This window comes from Rhinoderma darwinii, chromosome 13 (genome assembly GCF_050947455.1).
Source record: "Rhinoderma darwinii isolate aRhiDar2 chromosome 13, aRhiDar2.hap1, whole genome shotgun sequence".
NCBI classification, from domain to species: Eukaryota; Metazoa; Chordata; class Amphibia; order Anura; family Rhinodermatidae; genus Rhinoderma; species Rhinoderma darwinii.
In genome coordinates, this window is record NC_134699.1 from 27,794,857 (window position 1) to 27,817,489 (window position 22,633).

A 22,633-nucleotide genomic window follows, 5' to 3' on the forward strand; every position below is an offset into this window, starting at 1 on the left:
GAATGTTAGTGGTATTTTACTTTAAAACGACTATTAACAGCATCTATGTATACAAGCTACTATAAACTGTACCGTTATTTTGCGAATGATGATTGTAGGACAGCGGAAGCAAGTGTTAAAAAAATAAATATATATACATATGTATTCTTGATCCTCTGGCAAAACATTCAAAAGACCGAGTACTTACAAAGAAGTGCTTTTTGCTTTTGGGGTAACCTTCAAGGATGGCATCAAAAATATCTGTAGCCTAGAATGTAAAAATACAGAAAATAAATGTAATTCACAAGTGCTAAAGCATGATTCAACCAGCGAGGTCCAGGAGAACCAGACAAGCTTTCCCCCTTTTTTTTGTATTTCTCTATATCAAGAGAAGTTCCGACCAGACCGGATTGTCAAGACGCGCTGCCAACCCAGAAACTTTATTACTACAAATAAAAACAGCACTTCCAGCGAAGGTTACTCTATTTATGATTAAATTAAGCCCTTCTGACTTTATCTAAAAAGGGTATCGGTCAGGAGATAGGTTAGGGGTTCCCTCTTATTAGGACATCCCCCTCCCATGCTCTGATCACCTCCCCCTCCCCAGTGGTCAATGATTCCCTGTATTTGTGACGCTGTCCCTACATGTAATAGACAATAGCTGGGGGCACCTGTAGTATTTCTGTGCAGACCATGATACAGTTAGTAAAATGCATGTCTTGATAACTACAGATTTTGGGTGGACGGGAAGCAAAGATGTGGAACGAGGCTTAGGAAATAAAAATTACTGCAGGTTTGTGACATAAGGAAAAGGAGGAATTATATTGGAAAAATACAAAATCAACATGACGTTAAGACTTTGAAGCTTTGTTTAGTTTATATACAAATCATAACTTTTAAAGAGATATTGCCTAGTGTATGAGGTCACCAAGCTGCAATCACGCACATAAAAGATAGTCACGTACCAGCAGGTCGACACTCACCATTCGTTTCCTCTTTCTCCATTCTTTACTGTATTGCTTCCGATCACTGTATACCTAGAGGACAAAATGCAGGGAACTGGTAATTACATTTCATGTATTGACTATACACTCAAAGGGGTCATACATTAAAAAAAGGAAACCGTGTTGACCACGTCTACCAATCAGCCTGCTTTCATTTTCCTCGATTTGCAAAATAACTTAAATCTGGTTGGATGTGATGTCACAATATTTAAAGGGTAACTAAACTTTTAAAACACTTGACCTGTCATAGTGGCATGTCAGAAGTTTTGATCAGTGGGGTCCGGGTGCGGAGACCCTAATCCATCTCTATAACAAAAGCGACAGAAGCACTCGGGTAAACGCCGCGCTGCATCACTTCCAATCGGTTTTCCTCGGAAAGCCATGCGAGTGGTGTATGGACTCAGACTTTCTATTGAGCCCATACACTGCTCCGAGGAAGGCCGATCAGCAATGAAGCGGCACAGCATTCACCTGAGTACTATTGATGCTTTGATTTAGCGATTGTTGGGAGTGCCCGTGCTCGGACCCCGACAATCATATCACTGGTACTTCAAAGGTTTTTTAAACGTTTAGTTACGCTTTAAGCTATTGGAATCTCCCAACATCCACTGACTGTACCCAAACAGCATATGTCGAGGAGGAAAGAAGGGTTTCAACATGCCTTATTCTTTTTTCTGCTGGAAGGTAAACTACGGTCACAAGTGTCTGGTAGCGGCCTGTCTCCCCTGGGTGTGCAGGGGACGTAGCTTTCAGCCAAAGGATTGTTCGGCGGACAGCTTTTTTAGATAACCAGCTTTATTTGCAGTGTGTCTGTAATGGACACGTATATTGATAGCAGCCACTCCTTATATAACTTCCACCCGCATCTTAGCCCGATGCACATGACCGTAAAATCGCCCGTAATTACTGTCTGTAATTACAGTCCCATTCATTTTTATGGGACTGACACCTTCCTGTATATTTACAGGAAGGTGTCCGTGCCGTAGAAACTTTCCGAAAAAAATAGGACGTCCTATTTTTTTATTTTACGGACCGTGCCCCCATAGTTTATAAAGGGAGCACGGCGCCCATAAATGCGTCCGGCCATGCCCGTAATTACGGGCACAGTTGTGTGCCTGGGGCCTTAGTGTGCACTAAAACTGTACCTTCTCTTTTTCCACTGGGGTGACGTGGTTAGTTGCAGATTTCATGTTCTGCAGCTTTTCCAAGTGTCTACTACATTCCTGCTTGAACTCCTTGATTTCTTTCTCCATCTCCTCCGTTGTCATGGAGCTGTTCAGATCTTTCAGCTCTGCAAAAGGTGACATTTATTAACACTAAAAGTAACACATACCGAGGAGAATCTGGCAGAATTGTGCAGCAAACCTCAGTGAAACTGAACTCACATCTGTAAAATGGAAAACTATAATTTGTCACCTTCTTAAAGTCATTGTTATGTGTGTTTCGGAGAAAACAACGCTAACCAATATGGCCGCCGCCACTACACCTTCCACAAGGCATGTCATCCAGGCTGATGAAGGAAGGGATGCATTACTAGACAGATTTGTCATTCAGGGGTCTGTCAAAGCAGAGTGACCCTCTCTGTAGAAGATGCAATGACAATCATAGTGACAGTCAGATGTTTCCAGGAACAAAGTAACTGCAGAATAGAATTTGTAACAACTCCAGGAACAAAGAGCTTGTATATTTGCAGCCATTTTTTTTAATTTATGGGGAAACTACGACGATAGTGAGAATCGGGGTGTTCTCTTCAATGCTTGGTACCCTTATAAGCGTCTGGTAGTTTCTGAGCCTCATCTTTACACAGGTGACCGACTGGACGCAAGGAAGGCGAAGTTTGACATTACAATCATATTTGGATACATGAAGAGTAATAGACTGAGCACAAGGCCGCGTGTTCTGCCGGCTACAATAGGTCATAATATTGGACAAGATCGGGAAGAATATCACACACAACCTGTCTCCAGCTGCCGGCAGCTCTGCTGGGAACTCTGCACGTTACTGGATAGTTCGGAGATCTGGACATCCAGACTCTTCAGCTCGGAGTCACTCACATTTGGGAATTGGTCCTAAAAATTCAACAATAAAAGGAATTAAACGATGGCCTGTGGAATTAAGCAAAGGCAAGCTATACATGGAGAGACAGGCTCACCTGATCAGCAACATAGATTTTCTGCTTGCCGTAAACCTTTTCCTTGATTTTTCCCTGCTGGGCAAGTAGCTCCATTGCTTTGACAACAGCCTAGAGTGAGAAAACACAATTAACCCCTTAAAGGGAATGTGTTGCCAGAAAAACATGTTTTTTTAAAAAAAATTAAACATTTAGTGTGTGGGTGATTAAACATTGTTCAAATTTTTTTTATTTTTTTGCACGAGTCCATGTAATATTATAAATTATTTCTAATTTATAATACTACCCATTTTTGGTCACTAGATGGAGCTGTTCCCAAAATTGCAGTATTGCAACATTGGGTTAAAAGCCCTCGCTCTAGTGAGCTCTCAGCATCCCCCCCTCCTTTATCCTGGCTAGTGCCGGGATAAACGAGGGGTTTGAACGATGTAACCTCCTACACTGTGTGTCGCCATTTTTTGAGCTAACCCACAGTGTAGTAGGTTTACATACAGTAGTAAACACACACAAACACGAACATACATTGAAATCTCTTACCTGCTCCTGCCGCCGCGGCTCCCTCCGGCCCGTCCGCTCCGTTTGCTGCCGCTGGTGCAAGTGCACAAATCCGGAAGCCGCGACCGGAAGTAGTAATATTACTGTCCGGCCGCGACTTCCGGTCCACAGGAAAATGGCGCCGGACGGCGCCAATTTCGAATAGGACTGTGTGGGAGCGGCGCATGCGCAGTTCCCACACAGACGCCGTACACTGCAGTCAATGGGACGGGAGCCGTTCGCAGTCCCTATGGGACTGTGGCTGCCGTATTCCATGTCTGTATGTGTCGTTAATCGACACACACAGAAATGGAACAAAAAATGGCAGCCCCCATAGGGAAGAAAAAGTGTAAAAATAAGAAAAAGTAAAACACAAACACACAAATAAATATAAACGTTTTTAATAAAGCACTAACATCTTTAACATATAAAAAAATAATTTGTGATGACACTGTTCCTTTAAGGACGCAGCCTAGTTTGGGCCTTAAGGCTCAGAGGCCATTTTTCAAATCTGACATATTTCACTTTATGTGGTAATAACGTCGGAATGCTTAAACCTATCCAAGCGATTCTGAGAATGTTTTCTCATGACACTTTGGGCTTCATGTTCGTGGTAAAATTTGGTCGATATATTCAGTCTTTATTTGTGAAAAATTGCAAAATTTAGAGAAAATTTACAAAAAATAGCATTTTTCAGAATTTAAATGCATCTGCTTGAAAAACAGACGGTTATACCACCCAAAATAGTTACTAGTTCACATTTCCCATATGTCTACTTTAGATTGGCATCGTTTTTTGAACATTATTTTATTTTTCTTGGACGTTACAAGGCTTAGAACATAAACAGCAATTTCTCATATTCTTAAGAAAATTTCAAAAGCCTTTTTTTGAAGGTGCCAGTTCAGTTCTGAAGTGGATTTGAGGCGCCTATGTATTAGAAACCCCCATAAAACACCCCATTTTAAAAACTAGACCCCTCAAAGTATTCAAAACAGCATATAGAAAGTTTTTTAACCCTTCAGGCATTTCACAGGAATTAAAGCAAAGTGGAAATGAAATTTTCAAATTTCATTTTTTCTGCTGAATTTCAATTTTATTCAATTTTTTTCGTGTAACACTGAAGTTTTTACCAGAGAAACACTACAAAATATGTATTGTCCAGATTCTGCAGTTTTTAGAAATGTCCCACATGTGGCTCTAGTGCGCTCGTGGACTAAAACACAAGCCCCAGCAGCAAAGAAGCACCTAGTGCATTTTGAGGCCTCTTTTTTATTAGAATATATTTTAGGCAGCATGCCAGGTTTGAAGAGGCGTTGAGGTATCAAAACAATGGAAACCCACCAGAAGTGACCCCATTTTGGAAATTACACCCCTCAAGGAATTCATTTATGGTTTTTGTTATGATTTTGACCGCACAGTTTTTTCACAGCACCTATTTGAATTGGGCTGTGAAATGAAAAAAATTATATTTTTTCCAATAAGATGTCATTTTTGATCAAAATTTCTTATTTTCACAGGGAACAACATACCCCATTTTGTTGCCCAATTTGTCCTTAGTGCGGCAATACCCCATTTGTGGTGATAAACTGCCGTTTGGGCCCATGGGAGGGCTCAGAAGGAAAGGAGCGCTATGTGTTTGTTGGAGTCCAGATTTTGCTGGATTGGTTTTCGGGTGCCATGTCGCATTTGCAGAGCCCCAGAGGTATCAAAGCAATGGAAACCCACCAGAAGTGACCCCATTTTGGAAACTACACCCCTCAAGGAATTCATTTATGGTTTTTGTTATCATTTTGACCGCACAGTTTTTTCACAGCACCTATTTGAATTGGGTTGTGAAATGAAGAAAATGATATTTTTTCCAATAAGATGTCATTTTTGATCAAAATTTCTTATTTTCACAAGGAACAAAATATCCAATTTTGTTGCCCAATTTGTCCTTAGTGCGGCAATACCCCATTTGTGGTGATAAACTGCCGTTTGGGCCCATGGGAGGGCTCAGAAGGAAAGGACCACCATTTGACCTACTGGAGCTTTTCTGGTGCTAAGTCATGTATGCAGAAGCCCCTGAGGTACCAGTAGAGTTGAAACCCCCGAGAAGTGACCCCATTTTAAAAACTACACCCCTTAAGACATTCATCTAGAGGTGTAGTGAGCATTTTGACCCCACAGGTACTGTGTAAAAGATAATGCGCAGCAGATGGTGCAGAGTGAGATTTGCAATTTTATATATATATATGGCATGTCAGTGTCCGATATAGTGTGCCCAGCATGCGCCACCGGAGGTATACACCCCTTAAATTGTAATGTGGGTTCTCCTGGGTACGGCAATACCCTACATGTGGCTGTTATCAGCTGCCTGGGCATACGGCAGGGCTCAGAAGGGAAAGATGAGGGGGGTAAGCTGTGCGGAGTGCATCAGGGTAAATTAAAAATCAAGGGATGGATGATACATTTTAAAACAATCTTTTATACAGAGCCCTGGTTTTTCGGGACACGTGTCACATTGGTATGTGTCCTCCCTTATCCCCCTCTTATAGCAGACTCTGCACCTCTTTTGACTCTTTCCCTTTCCACCGGTTTGGGGAACTTCTCCTGGAAAGTGTTGCCCTGGTACGATGCGTGTGGCCTCGCTTCCAGAAGTACTGGGTGCCCCCCCTTCCTGGTCCCTAAAGATTAGATCTTGAAATTCCAGGAAAGTTCCCCTCTGGCCTGCACATCGACGTAGCACGTACGCATTGTACAAAGCCATCTGTATGATGTGCACGGCCAGCTTCTTATACCACACCACATGGCATTGTAGGGCTTCAGGACTTGATTTGACAAGTCCATCCCTCCCATGTACCTATTGTAGTCCAGGATGCAGTCTGGTTTGGGGGTGGCCTTTCCTTCATATATCCTAAATCTGTAGGTATACCCTGATGCACTCGCACAGCTTATACATCTTCACGCCATACCTTGCCCTCTTACCCGGCAGGTACTGGCGGAATTGAACCCTCCCTTTAAAATGTACCTGGGACTCATCAATAGAAATACACTTCTCGGGGGTGTATGCTTGGGAACACCGGGCACTGGAACGGTCTAATAGGGGTCTCCGTTTATACAAACGGTCAAAACTGGGGTAATCTCGGGGTGGGCACAGCTCATTATCAGTATAATGTGAGAAGCGAAGTATTGCCTCATTTATTTATTTTTTTAGGTTCCAGTTCAGTTCTGAAGTTGCTTTGAGGGGCCCATATATTATAAACCCCTATCAAACACCCCATTTTAGAAACTAGACCCCTCAAAGTATTCACAACAGCATTTAGAAAGTTTATGAACCCTTTAGGTGTTTCACAGAAATTTAGAGCAAAGTAGAGGTGAAATGTACTTTTTTTTTTTTGTCAGAAAATCCTCTTTATACCATTTTTTTTCTATAACACAAAAGGTTTTACTAGAGAAACGCAACTTAATACGTATTGCCCAGATTCTGCAATTTAGAGAAATATCCCACATGTGGCCCTAGTGCGGTAATGGACTGAAGCACCGGCCTCCGAAGCAAAGGAGCACCTAGTGGATTTTGAGCCCTCTTTTTTATTAGGCACCATGTCCGGTTTGAAGAGGTCTTGTGGTGCCAAAACATTGGAAACCCCCCAAAAGAGACCCCAATTTGGAAACTAGACCCCTTGAGGAATCCATTGTAGTTTTCGTGGGGTGCATGCGACTTTTTGATCAGTTTTTATTCTATTTTTAGGTGGCGTGGTGACTAAAAAACAGCAATTCTACTATTGTTTTTTTATTCTTTTTTTTTTACAGCGTTCACCGTGCGCTATAAATGACACATTCACTTTATTCTGCGGGGCGATACGATTACGGCGATACCAGATGTTTATAGTTTTTTTTTATGTCTTATGGCGTTTGCACAATAAAATACGTTTTGTAAACAATCATTCACTTTTTGTGTTACCTTATTCTAAGAGCCAGAATGTTTTTATTTTTCAATCAATAAAGCCGTGCGAGGACTTATTTTTTGCGTAACGAACTGTAGTTTCGATCAGCACCATTTTTTGGTACATGCGACTTTTTGATCTCTTTTTATTCCATTTTTTGGGAGGTGAAGTGACCAAACAATTGTGATTGTGGTACGGTTTATTAATAATTTTTTTTACGGCGTTCACCGTGTGGGATACATAACAAAATAATTTTGTAGTTCAGGCCGTTACGGACGCAGCGATACCAATTATGTATAGTTTATTTGTTTGTTTATATATTTTTATTAATAATAAAGGACTGATAAGGGAAAAAGGGGGACTTTTACTTTTAATACTTTTAAAACTCTTATTTTCTTATTTTTACACATTTTTTTTTAACTTTTTTTTACTTTATTACTTTGTCCCACTAGGGGACTTGAGGGCAGGAGGCCCTGATCGCTATTCTAATACACTGCACTACATGCGTAGTGCAGTGTATTAGAACTGTCAGCTACTCACTGACAGCAAGCATAGTGGGTCCTGACGTTGTCAGGACCCACTAGGCTTCCGTCTATGGCATAGCCGGACGCCATTGTTTGGTGTCCCGTTGCCATAGTCACCATCGCCGGCCGCTATCGCGTAGCAGGCCGGCGATGGCGGATTAACCCCTAAGAAGCCGCGATCGCTATTGAACGCGGCTTCTGAGGGGTTAATCGGCGGGGGAGCTCCGCGATCGGTCCCGGCACATTGAGCAGTGATAGTCTGCTGTCGGAAACAGCAGCTATCACTACTCATGAACGCGCCCCGCGCGAACGGCGCCGTGTTTACTCCATGACCTACTATTAGGTCACTGAGCGCGAACGCTACAGTTAGCATGACCTAATAGTAGGTCATGGAGCGTTAAGGGGTTAAATGGTGCGAGTATGTCAGAAGATGTAGATGAAGTTCCTGCTGTGTGTACAGCGATCAACCAAAGGGGCTCTGGCACTGCAGAGCACAAGGACCCATTACAAGTATTCAAAACAACTAAGCGGTCCTGGCATCCGCCAAAAATGTAAAATTCTGTAAGTAAAATCCTACTTTTAATATATTTAGCTAAAATATACGCTCAGTAAAACACAACTTGCATTGGTAAAGGAAGAAGTAGGCAAAAATATGTCTGCAAATACTCTCTTGCCCTAAAAAAAAAATACCCCACACTTCCCGAGCAGAATGGCCACCCAGATAAGGGCAATCCCGATATCGGGAACCTGTCCTATTTCACCCTGGCAAATACACCACACATCATGTAAATATGAAGTTATTAGTCACCAGGTAACTAACACCAGTCTATAGGCCTCAGGGGATGTGGGTCTGCTGTGGGGTCTATTGGAGGGGTCTGCGTTGGGGGGTGGGGGGGCCTGATCTGATGACTGTCCGGTCCTTTTTGGGAATGGCTGATCTAAGATCTGCATTAAGTGGGGGTCTGTCTTGATAGGGGGTGTCTGCTCTAAATATGTGTATGGAAATGTATAGTGTGTACATAGGTATGATATTTGACTGTGTTCATGTGTGCATGTTTGTAGGGTGTGTGTGTGTTAAATGAGAAAACATGTTTGTTCAACTGTATGAGCCGAGAATGTGAGCAGGTAGAAGTGAGAATGCGTACGTATCGGTAGATCTCAGTAGATGGCATACCTTTGGGTAGTGTAGTTTGTGTGTTCAAGTGTGTACATAGTTAGTGTGCATACAGTTAGGTCCAGAATTATTTGGACAGTGACACAATCTTCATGATTTGGGCTCTGCTGCCACCACATTGGATTTGAAATGAAGCAACTGAGATGCAATTGAAGTGTAGACTTTCAGGTTTAATTCAAGGGGTTGAACAAAAATATCCTGTGAAACGTTTAGGAATTGCAACCATTTTTCTACAAAGCCTCCTTATTTCAGGGGCTCAAAAGTAATTGGACAAATTCACATTACCGTAAATAACTGGTTCCCGACCGCTGGCTGTATATTTACGGCCTGCGGTCAGGGTCCTTAAAACCCGAGCCATAGACTTTTTACGGCTCGGATTTTAACTTGCTGATCGGGCAGCTGAATGTCGGGTCTCTGGCTGTCAGTGACTGCCGGGGACCCTGAGGAGAGGATAGAAGCAGCTTTCACTGCTTCTGTCTTCTCCGATGTCTTTTTACACAGCATTCAATGAACGCTGTGTATAGGAATAGAGACAGCAGCAGCGGCGCTGTCTCTATTCCTCCCGGTGATCATGTGACAGGTCACATGATCGCCGGGTGCCGTTAGTGACAGGCTGCTGCTGGGTCTTACAAGACCCAGCACAGCCCTATTAGTGACAATCGTCACTATGAGAGGGCTGATTTCCCCTGTAACTGGGGCTGCTGTGCAGCTCCAGTTACAGTGGAAAAGATGGTGTAAAAAAGAAAGAAAAAATATATATAAAGTTCCCCAAAGGTCTTTTTTGACCTTTGAGGGACAGACCATAGTAATAAAAAAATAATAAAGTAAAGTGCAAAAAAAAATGAAATAATAAATACACATAAAATACCCATCCCAAAAAAAAACGTTCCCCCCGCCAATCATTGTTGTAACGCTAGCGCTGACCCAATTACCCCAATATAGACATGTAATATATTAAAATTTACGATAGACAATGACGATCACAAATAAAAGGTCTATTTTTGGGTAAAACTATGTTATTACCCCAAAAAAATAGCTGAAACGTAAAAAAGCTTATTTTTTTACTATTATTTTCAAACTTTATGAATAAAAATTCTAAAATAGCAAAAAAGGTGTGTATAAAAATGATAAAAAATGAAACCTGCATTGTCTACGGAAAAAACGTCGCAAAAATCACGTTGTTAGCCCAACAAATAAAAACGTTATAGCCATTTAACTAACACGTGCTAAAAATGGCTAAACGGTGTCTGGTCCTGAAGGCGCAAAATAGCCCGGTCCTGAACTGGATAAAATGTTTTTTTGTAATACTTTGTAGAGAATCCTTTGCAGGCAATGACGGCCTGAAGTCTGGAACCCATGGACATCACCACACGCTGGGTTTCCTCCTTTGTGATGCTTTGCCCGGCCTTTACTGCAGCGTCTTCAATTGTTGCTTGTTTGTGGGTCTTTCTGTCTTAAGTTTTGTCTTAAGCAAGTGAAATGCAGCTCGATCGGGTTGAGATCTGGTGATTGACTCGGCCATTGCAGAACATTCCACTTCTTTGCCTTAAAAAACTCCTGGGTTGCTTTCGCAGTATGTTTTGGGTCATTGTCCATCTGTCCTGTGAAACGACGTCCAATCACCATGCTGCATTTGGTTGACTGAGCAGAAAGTATATCCCTGAACACTTCGGAATTCATCCGGCTGCTTCTGTCTTCAGTCACATCATCAATAACCACCAGTGACCCAGTGCCTTTGGCAGCCATGCATGCCTATGCCATCACACTGCCCCCACCATGCCATCACACTGCCACCACCATGCCATCACACTGCCTCCACCATGCCATCACACTGCCTCCACCATGTGTTACAGAGGACGTGGTGTGCTTTGGATCATGAGCCGTTCCAAGCCTTCTCCATACTTTCTTCCTCCCATCATTCTGGTACAGGTTGATCTTAGTTTCATGCTGTTCCAGAACTGGCCTGGCTTCTTTACATGTTGTTTGGCAAAGTCTAATCTGGCCTTTCTATTTTTGAGGCGGATTAATGGTTTGCACCTTGTGGTGAACCCTCTGTATTTGCTCTCATGAAGTCTTCTCTTTATGGTAGACTTAGATACTGATAACCTACTTCCAGGAGAGGGTTCTTCACTGGGGTAGATGTTGTGAAGGAGTTTTTCTTCACCATGGAAAGGATTCTGCGATCATCCACCACTGTTGTCTTCCGTGGACGTCCAGACCTTTTGGAGTTCACGAGATCACCAGTGCGCTCTTTTTATTTTTCAAGAATGTACCAAACTGTTGATTTGGCCATTCTTAACATTTGTGCTCTCTCTCTGATGGATTTCTTAATTTTTTTTTCAGCCCAACGCTGGTCGGTTTCACTTGCATTGAGAGCTCCTTTCACCTCATGTTGTGGGTTCACAGCAACAGCTTCCAAATGCAAATGCCACACCTGGAATCAACTCCAGACCATTTACCTGCTTAATTGATGATGGATTAACAAGGGAATAGCCCATGCAGCCCATTAAAAAGCTTTCAAGATAATTGTCCAATTACCTTTGGCCCCTTGAAAAAGAGGCAGCTCCATATTAAAGAGCTGTAATTCCTAAACGCTTCCTCAAATTAGCATGTGAATACCCTAAAATTAAAGCGGAGAGTCTGCACTTTAAGCCAATATTGATTATATAACTGTATATTCAATTTGTTTTGGTAAACAGCTAAAATGCCAAAACTTGTGGCACTGTCCAAATAATTCTGGACCTAACTGTATATGTAGCAAGTGTTCACACCCATACCTCCCAACTTTCAAGTATCGCAGAGGGACAACCGATGCGGTGCACATATTTTTCCCCCGTTAAGTCATGCCTCTAACTCCGCCCAATCCCCACCCGGTTCAGCCCGCAGTATCATGCTCCCATAGTGCCTCCCCATAGTATAATGCCTCCATAGAACCCCCACAAAGTGTAATGCCCGTATGGCTGCCCCCACACAGTATAATACCCCATAGAGCAATAGGTGCCCCCACACAGCATAAAGCCAACAGATACGCCACACAGCATAAAGCCAACAGATATGCCCCCATACAGTATAATGCCCACACAGATGCCCCCATACAGTATAATGCCCACACAAATGCCCCCATACAGTATAATGCCCCTATAGCTTCCCCCATACAGTATAATGCCCACAAAGCTGCCGCTATACAGTATAATGCCCACAGATGCCCCCAACAGTATAATGCCCACAGATGCCCCCAACAGCATAATGCCCACACATATGCCCCTATACAGTATGATGCCCCCAGAGCTGCCCCATAAAGTATAACGCCCACACGGATGCCCCATAGCTTTCCCATACAGCATAATGCCCCCTTAAAGTATAACGTCTCATTAGCTGCCACCATACAGTATAATTTCCCTTAGCTGCCTACATTCAGTATAAAGCCCCCAGAGCTGCTCCATTCAGTATAATGCCCACAGATACCCCATACAGTATAATGCTCCTATAGCTGCCCCCATACAGTATAATGCTCCCACATATGCCCTCATATAGTATAATGCCCGCACAGACGCCCCATAGAGCATAATGCCCACACATATGCCCCCATGCAGTATAATGCCCACACAGATACCCCATAGCTTTCCCCATACAGTATAATGCTCCCACATATGCCCCCATACAGTGTAATGCCCCTATAGCTGGCCCATACAGTATAATGCCCACACAGCTGCCCCCATGCAGTATAATGCCCACACAGCTGCCCCCATGCAGTATAATGCCCACACAGCTGCCCCATAGAGAATACTGCCCACACAGATGCCCCCATCTAGTATAATCCCCCAGGGCTGCCCCATAAAGCATAATGCCCACACAGATACACCCATACAGTATAATGCCCCATAAAGCCTAATACCCACACAGATGCCCCATAGCTTCCCCATACAGTATAATGCCCCCTTAAAGTATGTCTCATGAGCTACCACCATACAGTATAATTCCCCAAAGCTACCTCCATTCAGTATAATGCCCCCAGCGCTGCCCCCATTCAGTATAATGCCCACACAGATAGCCCATAAAGTATGCCCCTATAGCTGCCTCCATACAGTATAGTGCTCCCAGAGCTTCCCCCAATAGAGCATAATGCCCGCACATATGCCCCCATACAGTATAATGCCCCTAGAGCTGCCCCCATACGGTATAATGCTCCCAGAGCTTCCCCCCATACAGCATAATGCCCGCAGATACCCCATACAGTATAATGCCTTATAGCTTCCCCAATACAGCATAATGCCCACAGATGGTCCCATACAGTATAATGCCCCGTGCCATATAATGCCCACACAGATGCCCTGTAGCTGCCCCATACAGTATAATGTCCCCTTAGCTGCCACCATAAAGTATAAGGTCTCATTAGCTGACCCCATCCAGTATAATTCCCCATAGCTGCCTCCATACAGTACAATTCCCCATGGTTGCCGCCATACAGTACAACTCCCCATAGCTGCCCCCATACAGTATAATGCCCTCTTAACTGCCACCATACAGCATGCCTTACTTAGCCCTGTTCCCACGACGAGTGGGAGGAGATCCCTCAGCTCCTCCGCTCTGTACTAGGAGTGGCTCGGCGCAGACAGGCGCGATGACGTCACTGCATCGCGCCTGTCTGTGTCGAGCGGCTCACGGCCGCTTCACACAGTGAATGCTGAAGCAGGGAGCTGATGGTTCTTTGCTTTAGCATTGAATTCAAGTGTATCTGCATCCCGAAGACACAGATACAGTTAACACCGGGACATACCACCGGCGGCCCGGGACAGTGAAAATCCCATTCAGATGAATGCAACCGATTTTCAGTCGCAGACATTTCTGCAACAAAATCTGCCGCATGTTACTGCACCCTAAATATAGCCCTGTTTCTAATCCCATTTCCGAAAGTAATGTGATTTTTTTTCTTTCTGAGTAAAGCCCTACCTGTAACTGCCTTGAATCAGACTGAGTCAAGTAGGTGACTGACCACCTGGTTGGCACTTTAGAAGCCATTTATAGGGTGGAAGTCCTGTTTTTTACTTCCATCACCTGCTTCACTTTCATGTTACAAGTGGCAGGGAGCAGAATTATCACCCCAACTAGTGGGGCAAAATAAACATGATCCTTTAGCATTTAAAAGGGTTCAGTCAGTATAATATGCTGCCAATGCAGGAGTGCCTGCCTCTCCCGTCCTACTCAGCTGCCCCTCTGCATTGTATATAGTGGCTGCTGTCACTCAACAGTAAGGTGGCAGCCCCCTTATAAGCATAAATCAAGAGTCTCTTAATAAATGATCTCTGTTTTCTGCTTTTGGTCCTGTAAGATTATATTTCCACACTATGGACTTTTTTCTGCAGCAGTTCCCTGAAATACATGCGGATCTTATACCGCACAATACAACGGGTGAAAATCAAAGCAATTTCTGCAGGAAAACCGCAAACTAAATAGTGCACGCCACAGATATAAATTTACGAAAATCAAAGCGGACATTTACAACAACGTTCAATAAACATGTAGAATAATAATAATAACCACATTATAATTGACTTACAGTTTTGCCAATCCCATGTTCCCTCTGCAGGTTACTGAATACATCCTGCGTGCTGTACGGCCTGTTCTGCTCATTCAGATACTTCAGAATAAGACTAGTCGCTGCAGGAAAACATTACAGGTAAAAGTGTTAATAGTGGTCATCAATAGCCGTGGTTCTCAACCTGTGGCATGGTAATACCTGCCACGTCTAGAGGCACACTCCCACCATCAGGTTCACATAAATGCTTCATTCACACGAGCGGATCAGATTCATGTGGATGAAAACCGCGCGTGAATCTGGTCCGTGTGTGTTGCGTTGCGCATCAGTGTGCTTTGCGAGTGGCATGTGTTATTCACGCACTCGCAAAGCACATCTTTTTTTTATTATTTTCTATTGAATTGATGCGCAAATCACTCACCGCACATGGATGTGCATCCATGTGCGGTGCGTGGTTTTTCACGCACCCATTGACTTTAATGGGCGCGTAGGTGCGTAAAAACGCACTAATATAGGACATTTCTCGGACTCTCGCTGCGTAAAAAAACACACGCATGTGTGAACGGTCCCATTGCAATCAATGGGTCCGTGTGCTGCGCGTGATTTCCATGTGCAGCACACAGACGTTATTTACGTTCGTGTGAATGGGCCCTAATAATGAGAAGATTTTGTGGTGCCCTCATAAAGCCCAGGTATGGATATATTCAATTCAGTGAGGGACTAATGGGGTTTTTGGTAGTTAGACCCCCAACGATTAGGCAGTAAGGGCCCATTCTGGTGATATGCCATCACCTCCTATATTAGGTACATCTCTTAGTGATCCAGTCACCATGACAACTCAAATTTGGTTCCCAAGTACTGACTCTAGGAATAATAACGGCAGAGAAGGAAAGAGGGTTACTGTGTGTCCATATAGATGGTTAATACCTGTATCGGGGTCTGTACACCACTTTCATGTAGCTGGATATTGTAAGATCAGGGCTCATCCACACATATACTTATTACAGCTACGCATAACCTCCGTCGTATATGGCGCCCTACTATACCCGATTATATACAAAGGTTTATATCGTACAGAACATGGCAGAAAAAAAAAAAGCTATTTCTTATCTATCAGATACCGTGTCAACGTGACAAAAGAAACCTCCACCCGGTAGTATACAGCAGGGCACCATATACATCATGGGTAATTTATTTAGAAGTGCGTATTGCTACTCTGTATAGGAGTCATATTACCAACAAAAACAGGGATCGGATCGGGTAATTGAACTCCAACCCCCAACACCGCTGAATAATCCTTTATATATTCCTGGAGGAGCGGGATTAATGTTTTATGGTTAAAGGACCATGTGGTAGTTGCATTAAAAATCTGCCACGAATAAAAGTGGATAGTTGTCTATGGTAACCAATGAGGACGCGGCCTACATTTTCAAAAGAGACTTTTAAAAATGAGGTGGAATCAGATTGGTTGCTATGGGCAACTGCTGCACTTTTTCTTTGAACAAGTTGTGATACATATCCCTTCATATGGGCTGATTTATACAGTCTGTGGATGAAACATTTAGGTCAGACAACTATGAAGTGTTTAATTTGACAATAATGGGCTTCTAGCTTTAGACCTGTTACTCGTGCAATATATTTGGAGATCACTCCGCCTAATATGGCTGGGGAGTAGACTACTATAGTGACAGCTTTGTACAGGGACTGCGTGCAGGATATATCACATAAATACAGGTGACGTGCAGGCAGCCGGTTACTCACCCGCAGCGTCCTTCGATTTACTCATCTCTCCCGCTACACAGTGCTGAAGTAACTAACGTAGGTTAAAATTGACACTCCCGCCATGCAGCATCACGACAATTACACTTACGACTCCAGGCCTCAGCTCGAGTCTTGGAACGCAAACAAGGAAATAACCGACAGCTCATTCTAAACTGCACCCGCTGAGTAAAGAATCCAGAACGAGGCGTGCACCGCACGCGGCTAAAATTAGTTTTGGATTTTTAGATTCCTGTAGCCCGAGTGGTCACTAAAAATCTTTTATATTAAAATGGTTTCAAAGAAAATGTGATCTACTTGCGCATTAGAACCAATAACAGTGAATGTTTCAACTTTTTTTGCATTTAATAAAAGCTGAACAGACTGACTGGTTGTCCTAGGCAACATGGCTGCCCTTCCTCTAGAGATTGTGGATACATGAACATGTGTGCACCTTATATTCAATTAATAATTAATTCCCGGATCCAAAAGAAAAAAAAAAAAAGACAAACCATAGCCCTGTTAATGCGCCTCCATTGCTTACAGGAATCACATATTTTCCTTTCAGTTTCGTTGCTGGTCTGTTTTCCATATTTCTCAAAATATCACAAAACATGCACAGGTCCGGCTGTTCACGCTACATTCGGCGTATGCACCAGAAAAAGCTACTGGCACGCACGAGCAATGGGTCTATAGATCTCTGTGGGCCTGACCGATATCAAGAGTGATCTTTTTGATATCTCTGCCCTCTGAAATTCTATATGAAGTAACTTCGAAAGACCGCTTGACACGCCATTTGAATGTTTTTTTTATTACATTTTATTCAAGTCCCTCATTAAATGGGTGACGTGTAATAATATATTTATCTGCGGTTGACATGTATGGCCACGTGTATGTCTTCCGCAAACAGACCCACAGCAATTAGCTGGCCACTATGTCAGCTTTCATGTGGATGAAGGGGAACCTTTGCTTTAAACCTTTCCGCACATCTTCATTGTAATATGTTTCACAGTGAATCATTTAATGTAAGGGCATGTTCACACGGAAACGGCTGAAAACATTACGTGTGAACATACCCTGACACTTTATTGTGAGGCCGATAATCAAAAAATACCTGGTAATTAGTTGACTGGATTAGCTGGGTTGGATTTCGCTATGTTCACATCCGCATTCAGATCTTCCATTGCAGGTTTTGTGACTTTGAACCGCATTTCTATTCTTGCCCTCAAACCAATGGAAACCTTGACAAATCTTAAGTTAAAAGTGGAAACCATAGTGCAGATGTGTACAGCTACCTTTTGACTATAGGTCAATGCCGATATTGGCTTTTTAAGGCCTGGCTCACATGGTGTGTTTTTAGCAAGCTTTTTTTTGCTCACGTTGCAGAATTTGGCACAGAACATTCGCATCAAAACCACAGGTAAACATGCCTAATTCCGCATCGAATAGCGGGTTTTTAGGTGCAGTTGTTACATTTTGATGCGGAAACAGATGCAGTTTTATGCTGCAGATTTTAGGGCTTTTTTTATTTTTCTAAAGGTGTCAGAGAGAGGTCTGAGGTGGATATGCAAGATAAATGGACACACCGCAGGTTAATTTACGTGCGCAAAAAAATTGCAACTTGTAGATGAAATTACTTGAAATCGGATTTATGTTGCTGGTACTATATCACGCTGCGGATTTGCCAAAGGAAAAACCGTGCAGAAAATCTGCATGTAATACGCATCGTGTGCATTTGGCCTTATTACGGTTTTGTGATAAAGAAACCTTTCAAATTGCAATTAAATTTCGAAAATACGGCTCCAATGCGCCGGCAAACATCTGCCCATTCATTTGAATGGGCTTTATGATGTTCTGTGCCGACGGTCATTTTTTTGTTTTACGCGCCGCTGTCAAAAGACGGTGCGTAAAAAAGACGCCCGCGTCAAAGAAGTGCCTGTCACTTCTTGGGACGTAATTGGAGCCGTTTTCCATTAGCACCATAGAAAAACAGCTCCAATTACGTCCGTAACGGACGCAGCGAAAAACGCCGGCAACATGCCATTACGTCTGAAATTCAGGAGCTGTTTTCTCCTGAAAACAGCTGTGATTTCAGCCGTAATGGACGCTGCCGTGTGAACATACCCTTAGAGTTCAATATGTTGTTCTTGCAGGTGTCAATGACCTGCGGACTAGTTTCCCTCTACTACCTCAGTTTCATATTTTGTGTAGACCGCCATTATTTCTTGGCTCATGCTTCCATATGAAGGCAATGGATAGGTTGATCAGATTAGGTAAGGCTAGTTTCACACAGTACGGTCCAAATGCATTGTTTTGTTTTTTTTTCCCCGCGACAATACCGTGGCGTTTTGCTGCGATAAATGTGTTTTTTTTGTAGCAAAATCGCATCAATAAATGTATTTTGGCCACACTGTGTGAATCCTGCCAAAGGTTTATAGGCCACAATTTTGCACAAATCCAACTTGCAAACTTGACGACTAAGTGTATGTTCAGACGTAATTCGGGCCGTTTATGCCTCGAATTACGCCTAAAAAACGGCACCATTACACCTCCAAACATCTGCCCACTGCTTGCAATAGGATTTACGGTGTTCTGTTCCGAGGCGTAATTTTACGCATCGTCAAAAACCGGCGCGTAAAATGACGCAGCGTATGAAGAAGTGCAGGTAATTTCTTGGGACGTTTTTCATTGACTCCATTGAAAAAAACCTCCAAAAACGGCCATAAAATACGCCACGAAAAACACAAGTTGATACAAAAACGTCTGAAAATTAGGAGCCGTTTCCGCTTGAAAACAGCTCCGTATTTTCAGACGTTTTTTGCCAAGCGTGTGAACATACCCTAAGAACGATTGTTCAATGAGTGTTACACACTTTATTTTTATCAGATACAAATATATATATATATATATATATTTGTAAGTGATTTATATGCAGAAATAAAAATATTTTTTGTATAACATGGTCGCCCACTGACTGCAATGTGTGTTGTGTAATACTAAACTTCCCTTGTCATATTGCAGCCAGAATACTCACATTTTTAGAAACAAAATTGTGGTAAAGAAAGCGCCTAGTTTGGGTATATTCACACTCGGCAGTTACTTGAAGAAATCCATGCATATGCTGCGGAGACAACCCCATTCATATCCATGGAAAGGATTTTCAGTCACAGTTTCTACAAAAGATCTACCGCATGTAAATATACCTCTTAGGCCGGATTAACATGAGTGCGTGCGTATTGTGCGCGCAAAAACGCTGCGTTTTGCGCGCGTAGCAGTTCCGTGCGGCGTCAGTATTTGGTGCGTGGCTGCGTGATTTTCACACATATGGCATAGTGATAACACTCGGTGTTTATGTTTACAAACATAAAAGTAGGAGGTGCTTTTATTTTTTCATTAATTTACTTTACAACTGTAGCGCAAATCACGCGCGTCACACGGAAGTGTTTCCGTGTGTGATTTTCACGTACCCATTGACTTCAATGGGTGCGTAATGCGCGAAAACCGGCCAAGTATAGGACATGTCGTGAGTTTTACGTAGCGGACATACGCTGCGTGAAAAATAACGGACAGTCTGAACATAGGTCCGTGTGACACGCGTAATTTTCACGGACGTTAAGTTTGTGTGAATAAGGCCTTAAGTGATAGAAGCCTCAAGCACGAAAACTGCCTCAGGGTGGCTTCACACACAGCGTTTTTGGATTAATACCGTCTGCCCAAAAACTGCCACATAAAAAGCGTGTGTGAAGGAAGACTCAGGGAAAAATTCCAGCATCCATCTTTTTAGGCTATTGGTAACATGGATTTCATACAAGAGGCCCAGCAAGTACAAGTGCAACATTTAAAAATAGTAATAACATTTGACTTGACTTCTGAACGCTGTGGCAAGACTTGGTTTACACACATTTTATATCACAACACTTTTACTCTATCACAGCAAGTTACCAACACCAGTCGGTGACGGACATAACGCCCGATCGGATGGTCTCTCGTGTGTCTCCTCGTCAGACCACATTTTGGCAGAAAATAATCTGTCATTGGAGGTTCCCCTAATTTATTGCAGGAAAACAAATTCTCCGCGAGCATCCACAGGAGACGCATTTTCCAGATTTATCACGGCCTTGTGTTTTATCTAGCACTTTAGTAATGTCTGACAGCTCTTAATGCATCCTCTGCTGCCAAGACATTGACCGACATTAGCCCTTCATACAAAGTATCCCTGTCGTGGTCTCATTTCAACTAGCACCAGCTCACAGAATAATCACCAATATTACAGTCTAGCTTCCATGACAAATGACGACACCTGTATTATTGACCTCTGGTGGAAGCAACCTACGGTAAGGGTATGTGCACACACACACTAATTACGTCCGTAATTGACGGACGTATTATCGGCCGCAAGTAGTGGACCGAACACAGTGCAGTGAGCTGGGCTCCTAGCAACATAGTTATGTACGACGCTAGGAGTCCCTGCCTCTCCGTGGAACTACTGTCCCGTACTGAAAACATGATTACAGTACGGGACAGTTGTCCGGCAGCGAGGCAGGGACTCCTAGCATCGTACATAAGTATGATGCTAGGAGCCCGGCTCCCTCCACTGTGTTCGGTCCGGGACTTGCGGCCGAAATACATCCGTCAATTACGGACGTAATTAGTGTGTGTGCACATACCCTAACTGTTCGTGAATGAGCTGCAATTCTCCCCTTGCGGGCCAGAGAATGCATTAGGGTAGCAGAGGTGAGGTCTCGGTTGCTGCCCTTGAAGTACACCAGAAACCATTTATGGCAGCTTGTATTCAGCATACGACTCAGCAGGCACAGGCGCTCATAAAACAGCAAATGTATGCAGAAGGGAAATCGGAGAATACCCTTTTCTACCCTGTTTAATTACCGGAATACCAGCATAGAGGGAGGTAATCAATAAAAATAATAGAAGCTGATCAGAATTGCTGTTTATGCAATTTTATAATATACAAGGTTCATTTCATTCCGCACTTAGTGGGCAATGGATATATTCACACATTGCAGTTGTGGCATAAAGTGATGTATTAACCATTCTAGCACCTAATGAAAAATTAAACCACTTTGAATAAGAGTTCAATCGAAAATTGGACACATAGTTCGGTAGTTTTGCACGGAGCAGTAAAGCACAACTTTTAGGATATATTCACACAGTGCGGTTAAATGTGATTCCCTGTACTGTGTGACTATACCATTAAGTAATAAGTGTCCACAATAAAAACTGACAAAAAATATTCTACAAGAATAAAAATACCATTTTAGGCCCCATTCACATCGCATTTGTGCTAGCCGCCGGGCGTATACGGTTTTAAACACGAAAAAAGTATTGAAACGTATATCTCGGCGTATACATAGACTATAATGGGTCAAACGTAGACCAAAATAGCATCCGTTTGGTCTATGTTTGTCATGGTTTACGTTGGGATACGGTGTTTTGAAAGTACTGAAAAGCGTAGTCTGCTATTCTATACTTCAAAGAACATATACCCGACGTAACATTTTTTTACCATTGATCTCCATGGACGATGTATGCAAACGTAATGACATACGTTTGTATCTGTTTACATACAGTAAATCTATCAGGTTTTTTTCCATCAGTGTTCACTTTAAAAAAATAAAAGTAAAGTAAATGGAACATTTTTTTTAAGGTATGTCAGTACGAAGCGCTCTCTATGTACAGTGAGGTGGTTACTATCAGAGGGCATGAACGCTAATGCAAAACACGCTCCTGTAAATTTCTGTTTCCATGGATACGTCGCTTGTTTTTCTAATTTTGTAGATTTATTCATAGTGATCATTTTGGCCAAATCTTCCTCCAATACAAACTTCAGCTGGATAATGGTATTGGCATTACTATTCTATGGATATTTCCTACCATTGGTCAACTTACCTTTTTAGATGGCGTTAGACTGCAGTAAAGATCTGGAAGTGTCTTTACCACTGATGTAGAATTGCCATTGTAGTGACAGTGAACCACACAAAATAAAACACAAATACAATATTTAAAAGCTTTCCAGTTGTTAATCTTAGAACAAAAATGACCTCAAAAC

At 42.8% G+C, this 22,633-nt stretch overlaps 1 protein-coding gene across 1 annotated transcript in view; it reads right to left on the reverse strand.

The window, feature by feature from the left end:
• Positions 1–16,694, reverse strand: part of PSMC3IP (PSMC3 interacting protein) — a 19,699-nt gene extending 3,005 nt beyond the window's left edge. Inside the window, exons 1-7 of the mRNA XM_075845864.1 lie at positions 16,570–16,694; positions 14,830–14,930; positions 3,136–3,225; positions 2,941–3,052; positions 2,129–2,274; positions 963–1,016; positions 188–247 (exon numbers count right to left, since the gene is read on the reverse strand). Of these exons, the coding sequence (XP_075701979.1) occupies positions 188–247; positions 963–1,016; positions 2,129–2,274; positions 2,941–3,052; positions 3,136–3,225; positions 14,830–14,930; positions 16,570–16,594 (588 nt within the window). The 5' untranslated portion in view covers positions 16,595–16,694. The remainder of the gene's footprint in view (positions 1–187; positions 248–962; positions 1,017–2,128; positions 2,275–2,940; positions 3,053–3,135; positions 3,226–14,829; positions 14,931–16,569) is intronic.
• Between the last annotated feature and the right edge of the window lie 5,939 nt (positions 16,695–22,633).